Below are 18,027 nucleotides of genomic sequence, written 5' to 3'. Positions count from 1 at the left end.
CCTCCCATGCAAACTCTCTTCACACACACTCTAATTAGGTGGGATGTATCTGTGATCCATTTGCTAAGATTCATAAGCAAGGCACTGATAAAGGCTTGACTATAGCAGTGTAAGCAGTATATAGGTAAAAAAAAATGTACCACATGATTAATCCAACTTTGACTCTCTTTCTATATCTGTAATTTGAAGAGTAACAAGGCTTAGGTACCTACCTCACACAAACCTGGGGAGAATTGGATTAATTAATGACTGCAGAGGGCCTTAAAACTTCACAGTCTTACATGCAGTAAGATACTATCTATAACAGGAAGCCACTTCTCTCTTTCCTAATATTGAAAAAATACATTGTCCACCACCACAACCACTGGCATCATCCTAAAATCACCTTAAATCCAGCAAGGGGTGCTCCACCCAAAAAGCTCAGCTAAAACATAGCTTGCTGTTGACATTAAACATACAGCTTGCTGAAATTCACTGCACTGTGATGCTTGCTAACACCTGTAATAGCAGAGAGAGAGAGAGCATCGGAGTGGATATGAGAGAGAGAGGGAGAGACATCTAACATTTCTGCTCTTTAAAAATGCTCCCTCCCAATTGCATTTAAAATGTCTGCCACAAAGCACACTTTTACTTAGGTCCTGCCACTTGAAAATGCTAACCCAATGAACCACAACAGCCTCCTTCTGTGGGCAATTCAAATGCTCACAACTTGCCTGTTTTTAGAACTCAGATATCTAAAGGTAACAGCAGCAATACACTACGGAGCCACTTCCAGCACGCTTTTCCAGCCTGTTTCCAAGCTTTTCTAGCTGCAGCTTGTGATAGAAACTGGACTATTTTGGTGATAACTTTCCATCTGGTAATTTTTAGCATTTTGCCTCATCTGAATTCTGCTTCACAACCCCACGATTTTTTGGTTTTGCACAAGCTCTTTTGTAATGTGCCAAAGCCCCTTATATTTCATATAAGAAACTTGTTGCAAAGAGGCTTTTGAAGCTCTTGAACAACTTGGCAATTCCACCATGTATAGCCTGTGACAGTATTTACATCAGACCAACAAACACACTGAAAGCAAAACAGAAACTGAAGGACCTCTGCTTTTACTGGAATCATCTCAGCCAAGAAAGAAGTGAGGCTAAAAGCATTTAGATATAGCTAGCTATTTACTAAGAAGCAAATGAGACAACACATACCTTAAAGCTACACACTGTATTCTGCCAAAAAAACCCAACTTGGACACGTGAAATTCCTAAAGCAGATAATAGTACTATTAGCCCTGCAACATTTGAACAGTTTTAATTTAAAAGGACACTGCCCAATATGATTTTCAAAAATAGTTTTAATTGGATTTATTCCCATATTCCTCCTAAATGGCAGAATTCCCACTGAGATAGGATATAAAACATTAAAATGCTGACATTTTTCTTTTTTTTTCCCTTTTATTACCTCATCATTACAGTATTATAGCAAATTGTGATTTTCTTTTTTTTTCTGGAACGTCAGGTATTGTTCACAAATGTTTCAGATTTAAGTATTTTCCTTAGCAATATACCTTGTTGTGCAAGTTCTCATTTTTTGGTAAGGGCAAGAATTTTAATGTCTGCTTCATTTTATTCCTTTCAGAATATAATCATCAACAGCATGACTGACTCCTGATGGCAGAAGTACAGTTCCTTAATCAGTCATTTCAAAAAAATGATGCAGCTCCGTGTTTAAACCTCTGCCCTTTGTTCTCAGTGTCTTGAGGCTACAGGCCCAAAACAACAAAACCCATGAGAAGTAGTCTCTGCAGAAGAACACTTAAAAAGATTTGATCCACCCTGAAAGAATTATAAAATAGTACAGCTATTTGAAATTATTGAGAGTGTCCACTTAAATCACTGCTCTTTGGCTAGCAAAGGAGAAGGAAAAAAGAAGTAAACCTAGGCCTTGTGAACATGAACATTCAAAGAAACAGGACAGGCACTCCCCAGACAACATGCTGGGCCTGATCTCTCCTCTCTCTACCCTTCTCCCTGCAACTCTCATCACCTCACACTCCAGAAGCCAACCTCCACTCCTCTAAAGCTCCTCTGAGACCCTCTGTGCCAATCTGCTTTCCCTGTCATCTCCAGCTCCACAGGGCAAGTCCAGCTGCAATGTTGTTGTGGGAGGGGGGCAAAACTGTCTGACTACCGGCGAAGGTATGGCACTAAAGAGGCAATTAAAATAACTACTCACATCTTGTGCAAATATTCTCTCCCTCACTCTCTGATACTCCTCTTCTCTCTCTTCAATTGATTTACTTCGTCTGTCATCTCTAAATGGAAGAATTCTGTTTTGCTGAGCAGAAAGAAAACCAGGAGGGTTATATAAGTTGAGCTGTTAAAAACTGCCATTAAGTAACTGTCAGCTGAGAATAATAAATGTTCACTTAAACAAATGAAGCACAAAAATGATAGCTGTTGTTCCTGCATAAAGAACCCTGCAAGACTGGGCGCTCGAGGATTTCCACTTAGATATTGCACATGGGTTCACAGAGCAGGTGGCCAAAAGGAGGCTTCTGCACAGCTTCTGTGGACCCACCATCCTAAAATCGGGTGCTCTCACCCCAGGTCTAAGTGCCATTGTTCTCAACTGCTAACATTTCTTGGTTCTCCTACCAGCTGTGAGGAGCAGGATGGCAGGCAGTGATGGGCTACCTAAGAAATCAAGGAAGAAAGAGGGTAACTAGGCTGCAAGAGCTAAACTGTAAACCCTAAAAGAAACCCACCAAGTCTGTGTGTGCAAGGAGAAGCCCCAGACATTCGGCACAACAGTTTTAACCATTTTCACACTCTATGGAACCCTCTACTAAAGTTCTGCTGGGAAAAGAAAGGCCATTTTTGCCTCTTGGTAAACCACAGTGTGGGAAATGGCTGTGCCAACGGAAGGAGGAGAAGAGACGAGTCTCATCGGGAAATGCTTCCTTGACAAGTGAATTTCAAGGACTGGTCCTTCTCCCCCTGCACCCCAGCACTGGGTGAGATAGGTCATGCTGCTTTCCTTTGATTGATCCCCATGGTCACCACACCCTGAAATTGCTTGGGGTTTGTTTACAAAGCCAACTCAGATGCAGCACAACTGGCAAGGCTGCCATGTACAACTGAAAGTCAAGGAAAAAAGGGTGAAAAAAGGAAAGAAAAAAATCAGTCCTTTACTGAAAACATGAAGGGAAGTGGCAACAAGAGACTCACTGGTTGGTTCCTCCACCAATATAACCCTAGCAATGGAAGCATATGCTGTCCTCTTACCTGTGAGAATTTTCTCATAAAAGCAAATCACATCAGAACCGTTTCAGATTACTTTTTTTTTTGTTAATCTATTCCACATACACAGCTTGCACTGGATTGAAACAGCACAACACCCGCTTTTAAAGGCAGCACAAACACACACATTTCCCTGGCACTCCCCTGTTCATCAAGCTCACCTAGGTTAAGGTAGTGTTATGGCACAGGCAACACAGGGGGAAACGTCTGCCACAGTACATGCACAAGCAAGTAAGTTACACAGACAGTAAAAGGTGGTGAGGGCACAGGAGGAGGAAGGGAAGCAGAAGATGAACCTCACTTATTTTTGGTCAAAACGTAATTTAGGATGGCTTAAAGAAAAAAAAAAAAAAATTCAACCTGGCCTCACCATCACATCTTTGGGGCTTTTTATTTTTTTAAGCTTTTTTTTTTCCCCTCTCTCTTTTGTGTGCTACATCAGTTCATCACTGGTCCATACTGAAATCCAACTCTGAACGGGTACAACGGAAGAAGGAAGCTACAGGGAGCGCAACAACTGCCATAGTTAGGCAAGACATTGAGGAATGCGACTGACACAGCCTTCCACGCAGCCCAGAGCCACGGCATTCCCCCTCCCGTGGGCATGCAGCAAGTCCTGCGCCAAGCAAACCACCCATGCAGACCCACACACTGCCACGGCTGAAGCGGCCACGCTGGGGCTCGGTGCCACCCACGGTGGCACGTGTGCCAAAGGAGGCGGGGAGGGGCAGGAGGGCAGGGGAGGAGGAGAGCAACAACAAAAGAACAACAATAACATCAGTCAGCCCACCTTCAAAAACAGAACAAATTTCAGCAACTCTCGAACCGAGAACCAACCTGATTGTCTTCTTTATCAATACTAGAGTTATCTCGCTTCAAGATAAATCGCTTCTGGGATTCTTCACCTTTTTCATCTTTTAAATGTTCAGAAAACCTTTGCTCTGGTCTGCCAGCAAAGTAAAACATAGCAATAAAAAAATCTTTCTTTTGGTTTTGCTTTGATCTTTATTTCTCAGTGCTCTTTGTTTTCACAGAGGCATTCAGTGCAAAAGCAGTTAACATTTGTGAGATGCTGCCTATAGCTGTCTGAGGCTGCTGTATCGTTGCTAACTGTTATTGCTATAAATAGCTTTTGTTGTTGTTGTGTAGCAAGGAATGGGAATCCAAAGTCTCAGTCACTGAAATATTTAGACTCTCCTCACTGTGACTCAAGGACAGGGAAAACAAATTACCATACTGTATGTTAATTTGCTTCCTTCAGTAGCTGGGATCTCCGGCAACACTGCCGCTTAGTGAAGCCTATCCATCTTGAAAAGGAAGGAAAAACTGCTAGAAATCTTAAAAAACACAAAACCAAACCAGACACCCAAGAGTTTCCTCATTCCTAGTAAACAAAACTGGTAAAGGGAGGAACTGATGATGTTTTGCTTAAACAAAATTTTATCTCATCACCACTAAGCGGGAAAAATACTCCAGAACAATCACAGAGCATCAATTACTTCACTGATTTAAACTCATTTATTTATTTTAAAAGCCAAACCCCAGGTTTTCAGGTTTATAAGCTGTTGCGATGCCACTCCACGTTCTCACCTTGTGCAAAAAGCAGTATCTTATACCTCACCTTGTGTAAAAAGAGAACTTTAAGAAGCAAGTTTTGTGGCCAGGTTGGTCACTGCCAATGCCTTGTAGCTGTCAATAAATATCACTCCAGCCTACACCACTCTCAGTGTGGTAATGTTTTAAGCCTGCAGTGTTTAAACCTGCAGTGTCTTAAGCCCAAGCACATCAACAGGGTGACCAATGGCCTCAAGAACTGAGCTCACATCCAAACGCTGCTATCACCCAACTGTGGGGCTATTACTGCACAAACAGTGCTTTAAAAGCAGAAACACACCGAGACACTTGTCAGGGAACACAAGCCTTGTGCTCAGTGCTGAGAGAGCTGCCAACAGCAGTGGTGGTAGGAGATGCTCACGTCTAGATACCTACACAAACGAGACATGAAGCTTCCACTGACATCAACAGAAGCAATGTTGAAGAAATCAAAAGGTAGAATTTAAAGAAGTCAGTACTTTTGCATGTAAGAGTCCTCTACAAACTTTAAAAAAATCTCTCAGCTTGTTGTTATTTCACAACAGAAAATTAAACCAGATGCATAAATCAGCAACCATTTTGTTGTTACAGCATTATGGATTTCAAATCAAAATACAGCACATATTCACACCATAATTGCAGTCCATAACCATTCATTGTCAGATATACAGGAAACATTCGTAATAATCTTTAATAGTAAGGCAGACCAGCTATCCTGCCTCTCTTTCCATATGAATTTTGAGCACTTCCACTTCTGCTCACAATTTGCGTTTTTGTGACAAAGCAATGAAATACACTATCCCAGTTTCCACAGATTTTGAGAATTCAAAAAATCTCTGACCACCATCATAGCTATAGGGCCCAAGTCACTAGATTCTCTGGATGCCCTACTAGCATTCTTTAGGAAAAGCCCAGAGGACAATGCTCTCTGCATAGCAGTTTCATAATCTAATGGGTCATTCATTATGTTTCCTCATAAACAGAAATGCTACAAAGCCCCATTAATGGATTGCTAGGTGGGTTGCTCTCCCTTTGCTCCCATTAATAAGCACTATGCCTGCACAGCCAGAAATGAAGATTCATTCACTCACACACTGTGCTTTCACAGGACTATCTCAGAATTGTTATTTTTCTAGTCTGACATCCTAAAGCACAAACAAAATTTCTGCATCTGTACCATCAGTGTAAAATTTACAGCTGTAAACTATCTACTGAGCATCTAATAAACCATATGCAAAGAAAAATAAATTAATTATATTTTAAAGTTCAGGGAAAAAAGTCATTAGAAAGAGAAAAATCAGAAAAAAGCTTGAAAATTTTTGAAAAAATGTCTCCTCCAATTACTAACTTATTTAAACAGTGACATGATTTTCATAATTCATAGCATTATTTTAAATTTTAAATCCCATTTTCACTTCATTTACTATTTATAAAATGTTTCTATTTTTCATAAGAGAAAGGGAAAAGTATAAGATCAAACCACAAGTCAAAATTAATGATTCAGTATGTGCCTGTTAATAAAATTAATCTACAAGCCCAGTAGGTGATCAATTTCCCATTGTGAAAAGAAATTTGCATGGGCTGAGAGACTCTGCAAATATGCAGAGCACTCTGGAGCACCAGGGTACTTTCAGCACAATGAGAAGGTCCACCCTACAAGCCATCATCTCTGCAGCTCTGGGCCACTGTTAGCAGCAAGGTCACAAAGAGCATGACCAGATCAGTTCATAGGGATGCAAAGCCTGAGGGAGGACTGCCATGTGAGTTTTAGGACACCACACCAACAAGTGTCCTCAGGCACACCAACCTGCAGGCCTCCCTCAAACACTGAAAATCATCAGTAGAAAGAAACATAGACTAATTGTTTTTAAGAAGATAGTCACACATGTGCTTGTAATACTGTCTACTGAATTTTATTTTTTAACACCTATTGCAAAAATAAATGATTAGTAGGATACAGATGGCAAACAACATTTAAAACCAGTAAGTGAAACCAAATGTTTGGAATCACTTGGGTAGAGAACAGGTTGATTTTGAAAAGGTTCATGTCTGTTCCACTGATGGAAGCCAGTGTAAACTTCACATTCCCAGCTTTAAAGTTCCCTGTTACAGCATAATGCATTTGCTGTAAGGAACCAGAGACATTGTGGTTATTCTGGGGAAATCTGTTACATTAGTTTCTGAATTTGCAGGTGAATCAACTGCTTAAAAACAAAGCAAATAATGCACAGTTTTGTGTAAGATGCAGTGTAGTGTCAATATGCTAACAGTATATAATTACAATAATATAGCAGATGCAATGAATTAATCTCGTGTGAGTCCTAAATTAATGACAATCACATTTACTCTTCTGAGCTTTTTTTAGTTGATACTGCCACAAGTAGTCAGCACAATACATCAGATTGTGTTCATGCATGTAAGAGAATGAATTTATCAAGATTATTTTTAGTATGGCATGTACTAAGTTCTTACTGAAGTCAAAGAAATATTTACAATTATTATTATTATTATTATTACTACTACAAGCCCATGAAAAAATCAGGAACTTCTTCACTATTACCACACTGGATATCTAAATTAGGTCTTCAAATCATAAAAAAAAAAATAAAAATTGTTCAATTTTAAAAATGGGACTTGCACAGTCTTTTTGAAGAGACATTGAGTACTTCTGAAGGCATCACTAACTCAAGTACTCTTCACTATTTAGGGATCTTCCAAATAAATTCAGAATCAATACAAAACAACCTAAAATTTCAGTACTATACTGGTGGGTTAACCATGGATAACAGTACACCCACCTATCTGGTAAGAGCCATGTGCAAGAAGAAATATATGCAAATATTTGCCGACAATCAATGCTGTCTACCTGTATGACAGGATCTCATTTAGTCCATTCAGCATTTAATTTACCCTCCATGGAATTAGTACATCACTTGAGAACCTCAAAACCTACTACTCCAGACAAAGAAGTTTAAGGAGGAAATACTTTTTCAATCAATAGGATTTTTTTTAATTTGAGGACTCTACTGAAAAAAAACCAAAAAGTATGATCCAGTTATACATTAAAGGCTCAGAAACCTACACAAAGAGAGAGGAAAGCACACAGGCTAAAAAGATGGAAAATCCGGTGCATTTTTTCCTTTGCTTTGGTTTTAGCTAATATATAACCTTTTGATCATTCAAATTTTTATTGCTTGACAATATGGGTGGAAGCAAGACATCTGTGCCCTGAAAACACAACTTCACAAGACCACAATTGCACATGAATTCATTTCATATTTCCTAACAGTTGTCAGTAGCTTAGTCACCTTTCTGGCAATGTGGTTCTGAACAAAATGCAGAACATATTTCTTCCTTCCCTGTAAAGGTTTTGATCAGGCACTACAAATGTTTAACAGAGATTGGACCTGGGAGTAACTTAGCGCATCCTCAGCTGCGCAGTTCCCTTCTCACTCCCAGATCTGTCAGAAAGCAGAGGCTCTTTGAGCAGCCAAGACAGCCTCTCCTCTCCATCCTGCCCAGAAAGGTAGCACCATGATATTCAGGTAGGAGGCAGCAGGATATATCCAGGTAGCCAACTTCAGTAGGTGTCCTGCAGCAGCCAAACATCCCACCATTAAAAGATGTCCAAAACTCTCTGAGCATCTGTGAATTTCTGCAGTCTGCTCCCAACACTTTAGACCATCTCCTATTTTTTTTTTCCCCACAGTAAAAAGAGATCACTTTTTGTCAAGTGATCAGTTTAACCAAAGGCCAGACACAGTATATAACAGGCATCATTAACCCTACTATCCAGTGTTTTTCCCTGGCTCAGGAGCAATTCTATACACTTGTGTGCAGTGTCAGGTCCAGACTTGGGGAGAGTACCCAGGTAAAATCTCAGGGCAATACTGTGTCCCCTGTTCTTGTGGCTGTGCTCCTTCCCAGGCAGACAATGACCATGTCAAATCTTTCAGCCTAATTTTTGTGTTGGCAGCATACTGTAATGGTCACTTCGAGAGGAAGTGAAGTTTCTAATTTCTGTGCTTGCAATTATTTCATTGTGAGGGTGACCAAACACTGTCACAGGCTGCCCAGACAGGTGCTGGGGTCTCCATCCTAAGGATGGTCCTGGACATGGTCTTGGGCAACTGGGTCCAGGTGGTGCTGCTTGGCCAGGAATTGGACAAGATGATTTCCAAAATCCTTCCATCCTGAACCATGCTGTCATTTTATGAAACACTGAATCAGTTATACAGTAACAAATCTGTAATTGAACAAACCTTTTAGATGGTTTTTGTGTCTCTTCTTTCTAAGTTGGCCATTTTCCTTTCTGATGTTATAGTTCCTTAAATGCTATGGGCAATCTTTACTTAAACAAGGCCCCAAAGGCATTTTTCTGGACTCATTCCTTACAGTTAAGTTTGTATTTTGGAAATAGTAAAGCTAGAGTAAACAGCTAAGTATTTCTGTGTGTCAGGAAGGAAAAAAAAAATTAAAAAAAAGCTTTTTGATGGTATTAGATGATCTTTTCTATCATTATAGTGATTTTAATGTGAGCTACTTCTGTTCACCTCAGTAGAGTTCCTCTCAATTTATCTCTGGATGACAGAAAACAGAGTTCATCCCTCAGGCATATTTTCTACATGGGCTCTTTAAGGAGAATTCCCCATTACATGCTCATTTAATGCTTTTGATTCTGAGTCAGCCCTTGTAAGTGGTAATGAAAAAACCCCAAGCCCTAACTACCTTAACCAGGTATTCACTATTTAATCAAATTACAGATTTTAAAAACATATTGCAGAATGGTAATAGCTATTATGATACACAGACTAAGGAAGGAGCAGGGCATTTCCTTGAGTCTGCCAAGCAAACTAATGCAGTTTCATAGACCTCTATTTGCACAGGAGATAAGAAATTAAATACTAGGAGGGGGAAAAAAACCCTGTACTCATTTAAAATAAGTAAATTAGCTCTGAAATAACTGTCTAAGAGTCAGGAAGCACAGACCCCACACCAAAAGGACAAATGGAAAGAGACAAGCATGAGCTTTGAATGTTACAATTCTGAAGACTTAGTCACAGCTCACAAACAGTCTGTTATTGCCAGGGCTGACTTCTATACAGCACATAAATCTTTATTATGAGGCATATGTTTCTGACAGCCTCACAGCACACAGCCTGTTGCAAGATGCCTTTCAAAAGAAGCAGCAGCCTCACCACGTGTGGAAAAGATGGGTTTGCCATTACAGTGCCTGATGCAGTTAAAAAAATCTAGCAAGCACTTAGTGTATGTCATCTCCAAAATACCTATCTCAGAGGAAATAGCCAAGCAGTTGTCTGAAAGAACTCCACACAGGAACGCAAGGTCAAAAGGGGAGATCACTGGGATGGGTAGGAGCCAAAAAAATTGAACTTTGCATTTGCAATGCAATGTTCATTTAATGCATATTACATGGCACAGCACGTTAATATTCCTCTCCTGAGTGAATGGCAACAAGAAACAAAAGAATTGATAGGGTAATGGGGCTAGGAAGGGGAAAAACACCACACAGGGTACCCTCAGAATCACCATCTGGCAAGCAAAATGAATAACTGACAAAAAGGATCTTACAGAAGGATGCTATGAGGAGAGCCACGGAGTAGCAAGAGCTGGAGAGAGCCACTGCTCTAGACAGGATTCAAAGAAGTTGTGAAGATTTGGGGCACTCTTATGCAGGTGCTCTGATGGTTCAACAGTGTTTTCTTGTTATTTACTCTTGTCTTTAATTAAACTGATTGCTCAGTCCAGCATCACATTGGCCTCTGTTTTGAAGGCATGCTGTGACACAGTATGGTGGCCTTTCCTGCTGTACTAGTTTGTGAGCATCTACTGTATCTGCCTGCTGTGTGTTTTTTTGGTTTTAGGCTGAAGGCTCTCCTAGGGTTCTACATTACTACCCTAGTAAAACTATGCAAGCATTACTGTCTCTTTGCTTTACTCCTTGAGGGGCAAAAATCTATTATCTGCAGTACAAATGCTTGTTTTGATTGTGGTGGCACAGGAACATATTCTGAGTATTAGAGAATTTACAGAACTTGGAAGCAAATATCACCACTGTCAAAAGGTTCACCACCTAACTTAGTGAAAAAGGCAGAATTCCTGCCCATCAGTTTAAAGTAGTGGATTCAATGCTATCAGAACAATATTTTTCACGAATGAGGGCCCAAAATTACACCCTTCAAATATGTTTCATTTATTTGCGGGCTGATGGATGCTAAAACATGATTTCAAAAAGCTAGAATGGGAATTTAAATATAGATAATTGTTAAAGTGCAGTGCAGTTATATTATCACAACTTAATACTTAAAACCTCTCAAGATGGCATTGCAAGCATTTGAAGGTAAATGCCTCATTAACAGATTGCTGCTTTTATCATATGAGTCACTAAGAACTTCTGTTATGATGGTAAAATCACATTAAAAGCTATAAAAGAAAAATCAATCCTGTACAAGACAGTTCTTCAAGGTGCTGCCTTCTCTGTAGCACAGGGGAGAAAAATCTGCAAGAACCAAATGCTATACTTTCCCCAGCATAAGACCATATATTCTCTATTTTTTTTTTCAGAACAGCAGCTGGCCCCTAAACGTGTCCAGCAATTATTAAACAGGGATGTGGAAAATCACAAGTTATTTTCACAGGTATTCCTCCTCTCCAATTGGGGTTGCAAGTAAGCCTGTCAGGACTGAAAAAAAGAGGCAGGAATGCTTCTTGAAAGCGTTTTACCTTCAGTGATTATGAGGTTTTATTATGTGACCTTTGCCCATCCATCAAGATGCTACAGGATTATTTTTCATGCCAAATTATCCTGTGTGTGAACCAAGCAGAGGCCCAGAACCTGAGGGATTTCAAAGATAGAGTACTTAAAAACTCCAATCTAACATTCAGGTATCATTGCACAACTCATGGCCCTTACAAACTTTCCAAAAACGTATTTCCAGAAAATCATCCTGTTTTAAGATATGGATGCAAAACAGTACTTTTTGGCTCCCTGAGCATCTGCCTGAGTGTAAACTTCAATATTTTGCCCAGTATCCTTGGGCCAGAACACATGGGAGAAGCCTGTAGACCAAGGACACATGCAAATGCCAGCTATTCTGACAAACAGGGCACAAGCACGACATCATCTCTCAGGCAGGGACCATTTTAGGAGCTTCGAAATGCTCTGCTGTCCTCCTGTGATCAAACTAAGATTATTTCTTTACTGAGGGACCTGCTTCTGCTGCTCTCTCCCCAGTTGGATTTAATTCTTCATATTCAGAGTGTCTATTGAGACTGAACATCTTGCACAGTGCCAATTTATTTCCAGCTAATAGAGGCTCAAAAGTGGTAGCATAGTTTATTATGGAATTCATTAATATCTGATTTTAAGGATGTGGCATATTCTGTAAGTGGCTGAAAATTACAGTGTTGCATAACTGCTGTGATCTATTTAAAATTACACTTTTCTATTTCAGAAGTTCAAAAATTAACATGTAAGAGAGAAAAAGGAAGCAAATTCAAGACTTGAAGACTACTGAAGATTTGAAGATGGTTCACTAAAAACCCACAGGCTAACAAAGAAACTACCAGTTCTCTTGAAATGCCTCACATATACACATTAATACCATAATGTCTTGTTCTGACTTTTGCTTCATGCCACAGACATTTCTGCCATCTCTAGCAGGAAGAGTCATGGATCAGAAAGCATACTCTGAACAATCACTGGCCCAAAGAAGAGGGCCTGTGTTTAATAAACTGTCAGAGACAACCTCACAAGGCTACCCTGGAAGCAGCAAGCTGAAACAATGGACAAAGACTTCTCAAAACTCAAAATACTTTTTACACTTCTGTGAGTCCTATTTCCTGTGTTAACAATGAGGCAGGCTACAGAAGAGCAAAAGGCAATTATACAACCAATCTAAACCACCTCTAAAATTTACTTGCTCAAATTTCAACGCTTTATTTCTGAAATGCTCAGATATAAATCCATTGCTTCACCTACTACTGATGCACTGTTACCTCTGAGGAAAGCACAGGGGTCATCTCAGATTTACAGATCTCTCCCCAATGATATGAAAGCAAAAGTGACCGAACAGCATCTTGATTAATGAGCATTTTCTTACTACAGCTTGAAAGAGCACAAGGATTAATTACTCATGCAAGAAAGAGCTTCTTTCAACCAAATTACCTACTTGCTATTCCATAGCACTCTCTTCCTGGGCAACCTTCCATCTACCCACACAGAGCAGGTGACAGCAACCTTCTAGGTTTAATAAAACTTAACGCTATTAAGTGGTGTGGACTAAAAAGATTAAAAAGAAAAAAAAAAAATAGAAGAAGAAATACCATATATATCTTCTGATTAACACTTAACTACTATTTCATCACAGTATAGAACAGCTGTAAAATGCACATGTCCACCTTCATTATAAACAATTTAGTTTAAATAAATTACATTAGATGAAAATTTAATATGGGAGCTATTAGAACTGGTTCATTAACCCTAACATCTCATTTACAGAATAAATAATTTCTTATGGGTCCAGTATACAGCTTACACTGAAGAAAGAATGAAGCCAGTATTTAAGGGTCAAATTCAACTCAAGTGTACTATGTATCTATGTTTTTTCATCTGTATCTTTCCTGCAAAAGAGAAATATGACTAAAATAACAGAATGCTTGCTGAAAATAAAAGGCTGTCTTAATTCAACTATCATTAACAAAAGATACATTACGTTTCTTTCTAATCATGTTCTTAACCGAATCCCTGACTGATGTAAACAGATTATTTCTGTATGGAAAAAAACTATAATCTATGAAAACCAATGTAAGCTGTTACTTAAATACTACACATGTTACAATGTAGCTACAGAACCACAAAGATGTTATTATACATTATTCTTTCATTGATGTCCTCACTGAATTATTAGTCGCATAATGTATTAGTTCATCCTAAGCCAACATGTGTCAGCCAATTACATGTTGTTTCTCAGCTACACAGTTTCTTCATTTTAGCTGCATACATCTACTATGCACCTTTTTATTTCTCTACATGTTTGTAGCAGACAATGTCGTAATACTGAGCAACAGCGATTGTAAACCAGAGGGGACATCTGGATATCTCCAGTTTCTGTTTATTTCTTAGTAGCCAAGGAGTAACTGTTCTGTAGCAAAGATGGAAAAGAGGTAACTAGAACAGGAAACAGAGGTCCTCTGACTCCATAGTCCCTTGAAGAAAAAAATATAATGCCAGACTCCAATGAAAATAAAACCAGAAATAAGGGCGTTCACGTACGTTTTCATGCATCATGTGGCTCATAAAAGCAATTCTGCTCTCATGAGAACATTCCTCTCAGTACACGTATGATAATTAAGAATAGCATAAAGTGCTCAAATGCAGATGAAGGAACATCATGAAGCAAACCATTTGCAAGGTAACTATTCTGGTTTACAACAGGTAGGTTAACAAAACTGTTATTCAAATGCTCTGGCAAACATCAAATTTCTTTGACTGAGATTTTACAAAAGAGGTGTTCATGTTCAGGTATATATTTGTCACTACTTCCGTATGGCTAAAATGCCCCATCCAAACAATGGCTTAAAGAAATTAAAGTCATTTACATTGAATACATTATTCAGACAAGGGGAAAGGCATACTTTTCTGCATGCTCCAAAGGCTGTAAAACTTGGTATCTCAAGGAAGTCTTGGAACTTCAGCCTCAGGTAAAAGAAATTCTAGAATCTATTCTTCATTGAAATTGCCATGTTCAGTGAATGCCATTTTACTGATATGCCTGTAGGATCCTGTACAAAAGTTCAGAATCTGAAGATGGTGAAATTGTCACAATGCAGCTCAACTAATATAGATGTTATCCACAGCAAGATCATTCAGCGAATACACAATAGAAACCCAACAAGAACTTTTCTTCTTTGCTTTTGATTCAAACCACTCTTACACAGAGGAGGCAGAATAAGACAGATTGTATGCCAAACTACAAAAGACTTGCAGGTTATTCAAAGTACAGCTCGAACGTTATGTGTCCTTATGCTGATACAGTTCATTTCTAGATTATAAGGGACCCCTGTAATGCACACAACAACTTAATATTGCCTCAAGTTTTTGAAGCATCTCAAAGGTACCAAAACACCTTCCAACTGAGCCAGCATAATATTAACAGAGCAGGAAAAAACCCATGCATCACAAGGATCACAACTCACAACACTCCTGAAAAATAAAACAGTCAGAACTGAGGATGTGAGAATCGGTAAGAAGTTCACAACAGCTATGTTACACCCTCAGAATGCATGAAAATGTCTAAACACAGCATTATATATCATAAGCATCCTACCTTCTGGGTTCTGATGAGCCCTGCCACTCACATTTATATTAAAGAAGTACATGAATGCATGTGTGGGCTGTGGTACAGACATGGGTGTCACATGGCTGATGATATCAACCAAATGAAAAACCTTTCAATTTACCAAGTACACCAAACATGTTTCCCCTACATTTCTCCACCTAGGTACAGATAACCAAATCAATGAATCTGACTGAACTGATACATCTCACGATATGAACAGTTCTGCAAAAAATCCTGAAGTAATTCCAGTTGTTTGATAGGAGTTATGAGGAATATGCAGAACAGAAGGTGGCACATACACATTTTTTTGGCTCCAAAAAGGGATGCCCTGTCTAACATATTGCCTCAATTCCAAACTTCTCTTTATATCGTATTTCACTGTCTTATGTTCCCCATACATTTCTGTGTATCTTTAGATAGATGACAGGCAGACACAGATGACAGACAAACATACATTAGAATGGTGAGGCAAGAGCAGTTTCATACTGAGCAAGGCAGATTTCCCATTTTAAGCTGTAGTCCTTAGACTATAGAAAAGAAGGAACAACAAAATCCTCCTTCATTTTCTAATCAATTTTTCTAATCAAAATTTCTGAGAATAAGATTTCAAAAACTGGATTTTAGATAGGCAGGACTTTGTAAAGACTTTAAATTTCAAAAATCATATGAAAAGAAAATTTATTTTTAAAATCCACTATTCTCTAATGAGAGGTAGAATACAGAGATTTAACTTTATTAACATCAACACTTATTGATGGTGATCAAGGTCCTCACTGTCTTTTAAAATTTAATTTCTTTAAAAAAAGTTTTGAAAACAGCAGGCCTCATTCAAATTCCAATAAAATTATAGAAAAAGAAAAGGCATCTTAGATTCTTAGAGTAAGGTCTTCATTATAAATACTCTTCAGTCTGAAAATTTGCCACTATTGTCTGACTGTATTTTTAAGAGAAACTTCACTGAGAGCTCATGAAAGCTGCAGGATTGCACTCCCAGAGGTTCAGATCCCAAAGAATTTTCTACCACCCTTTTTTCCCCCTCCATGTAAAGCAGCATGGATGAACAGAGAAGTTGCAGCCTTCCTTCCAGCTACAATTTCTTCAATAAACACTTTCTCATATTCCAAACCTCTGTAAATTAGGTACTTTACAGGCATAGGTACGTTAAAGTGGATCCACGCTGCCCTAAGAGAGCCAGCTGATGGAAGTACAGCAATGTCCCCATCTGCTCCATTCACAGGCTCATCCCCTGACTGACACACACTAGTCCTTCCTTTCTGAGGCACCTGTAAGGAACGTTGATACCAGAGTTTTCCAGCCAGCCCTTTCACCTCAAAACCAGTAACTCTTTTGACACTTGTACCTCCAAGCACCTGCAGGCAGCGAGCAAGGGAGGTCTTTGCTGAACAGGATAAACGCACCTCACTGCCTGGAGCCAGGGAAGAGCTCATCACCTGCAAGCAGGAGCAGAGGTGTGACATGAACCCTCACTCAGCTAAAGGAATAAACACAAGGTGCTTATTCCAGCCCACAGGGCAACACTGCAGAGTCAAATGCTCCTCTCAAACAAGCACACGTAAGTCACAGCCAGTGCAGAATTTATGAATTGCAGATTACGCAAGAATATTCTTCTCTCTCTACAGTAGTGGCTAAAGTAGTTTGGAAACAACATGCCATGAAGAGATAATTTATTGCCAAAATGAAAATCTTCAGGACATCTGTCTGTGGGGCCTCCCCAGAAAGCCACATAAAGCTATCAAGGCTTAGGCTTACAGCACAACATAACCACACTGAACCGCGTTTCAGACGCTCTTCAGATTCTCCGGTATTCTGGATACTGTCCAAGCAGTAATTAATAGAGTCAACACATTCCCAGTATTTGGTGTTGATTTGAAACTGCACAAAACTGTCTCCTCTGAGAGCAGTGAAATGCTGAACATATGAAATCACATTGGATGCTTTCAGATGTGGAACTTATACAATATTTGCTGAGGATAATAAAATCTCATCAGCCCTTATTCATGGTAGATAATAACAAACTATTTTCTGTCAGAGCCAGGGACGTTTTAAAAAAACATGCCATCTCCTCCAGTTATGAAAAGAAACAGCCACTTCACAAAAGCTTTATTTTATGGTAATATCAAAATAATGTAAATAACACACTGGAAGAACCACAAGGCAATATGAGCTTCATATAATCCAGTTACCTACCACCAAATCACTGAAGAGGGAAGAAATCATCAGCTTGTGGCTCATGTGGTGCTTACAAAACAGCTTTACTTACAGTCAACAGAACAGCAAAGCCCTGCATTTATTTCTGGACTATCTAGACAGGAATGGTGTCAGCAGCATTTTTCAATGGCCTCACCTCCAGCCTGCAAGACCACAGCTGAAAAGGCCATTCGGTCTGGTGCATCCCTACAACATCCTGCCAGCTGAGCTTGCAGGAAGGGCAGTTCAAACCTAGAAAATAGCCTTGCTTGCTCACTGCCACCATGCATGGAGCCACAGCTTCACCAAAGCACTCAGAAAAAGCTCTGACTGTTGAAGAAGGCTTCAGTGACCTCTCCAGAAGCACCATGTAAGCATTTCCAACAGTGCTTCTGGTGCTGCCCATCTCTGAGATGAAAGCCACACAACAGAGCAAGGCATTTACAGGTATTAATGTGTTAGTATTATTCTATTATCAAGTCAACCAGAAGGCAATGCTGTGAGGAAAGATCTGTAGCAGCTGGTGCTACATCAATGACATAGATGTGAGGGAAAAAGGAGGACTATAAAAGACAGAG

General features: G+C 39.4%; 1 protein-coding gene and 1 long non-coding RNA gene across 44 annotated transcripts in view; one reads left to right on the top strand and one right to left on the bottom strand.

Annotated features, from left to right (window-relative positions):
• ARPP21 (cAMP regulated phosphoprotein 21) overlaps positions 1 to 18,027 on the bottom strand; it is a 468,940-nt gene that overhangs the window by 72,936 nt on the left and 377,977 nt on the right. For 19 of the 43 annotated variants that reach the window (XM_086846619.1, XM_086846679.1, XM_023919462.2 and 16 more), the window contains 2 exons: positions 4,125 to 4,233; positions 2,221 to 2,322 (listed from right to left, as the gene is read on the bottom strand). The exons of 19 other annotated variants lie outside the window; for them this stretch is intronic. In XM_086846619.1, the coding sequence (XP_086702745.1) occupies positions 2,221 to 2,322; positions 4,125 to 4,233 (211 nt within the window). The remainder of the gene's footprint in view (positions 1 to 2,220; positions 2,323 to 4,124; positions 4,234 to 18,027) is intronic. 5 more of the 43 variants (XM_086846736.1, XM_086846700.1, XM_086846708.1 and 2 more) reach the window with 1 other exon arrangement.
• LOC111923630 (uncharacterized) lies at positions 10,059 to 13,159 on the top strand. The gene is made up of 3 exons (XR_002861176.2): positions 10,059 to 10,148; positions 11,466 to 11,539; positions 12,356 to 13,159. It is a non-coding gene; the product is annotated as an uncharacterized LOC111923630 (long non-coding RNA).

The sequence above is a fragment of the Cyanistes caeruleus genome, chromosome 1 (assembly GCF_971803275.1).
Source record: "Cyanistes caeruleus chromosome 1, bCyaCae1.hap1.1, whole genome shotgun sequence".
NCBI lineage: Eukaryota > Metazoa > Chordata > Aves > Passeriformes > Paridae > Cyanistes > Cyanistes caeruleus.
Note: the sequence above shows the minus strand (reverse complement) of the source record. Positions and strands in the feature narration are given on the sequence as shown.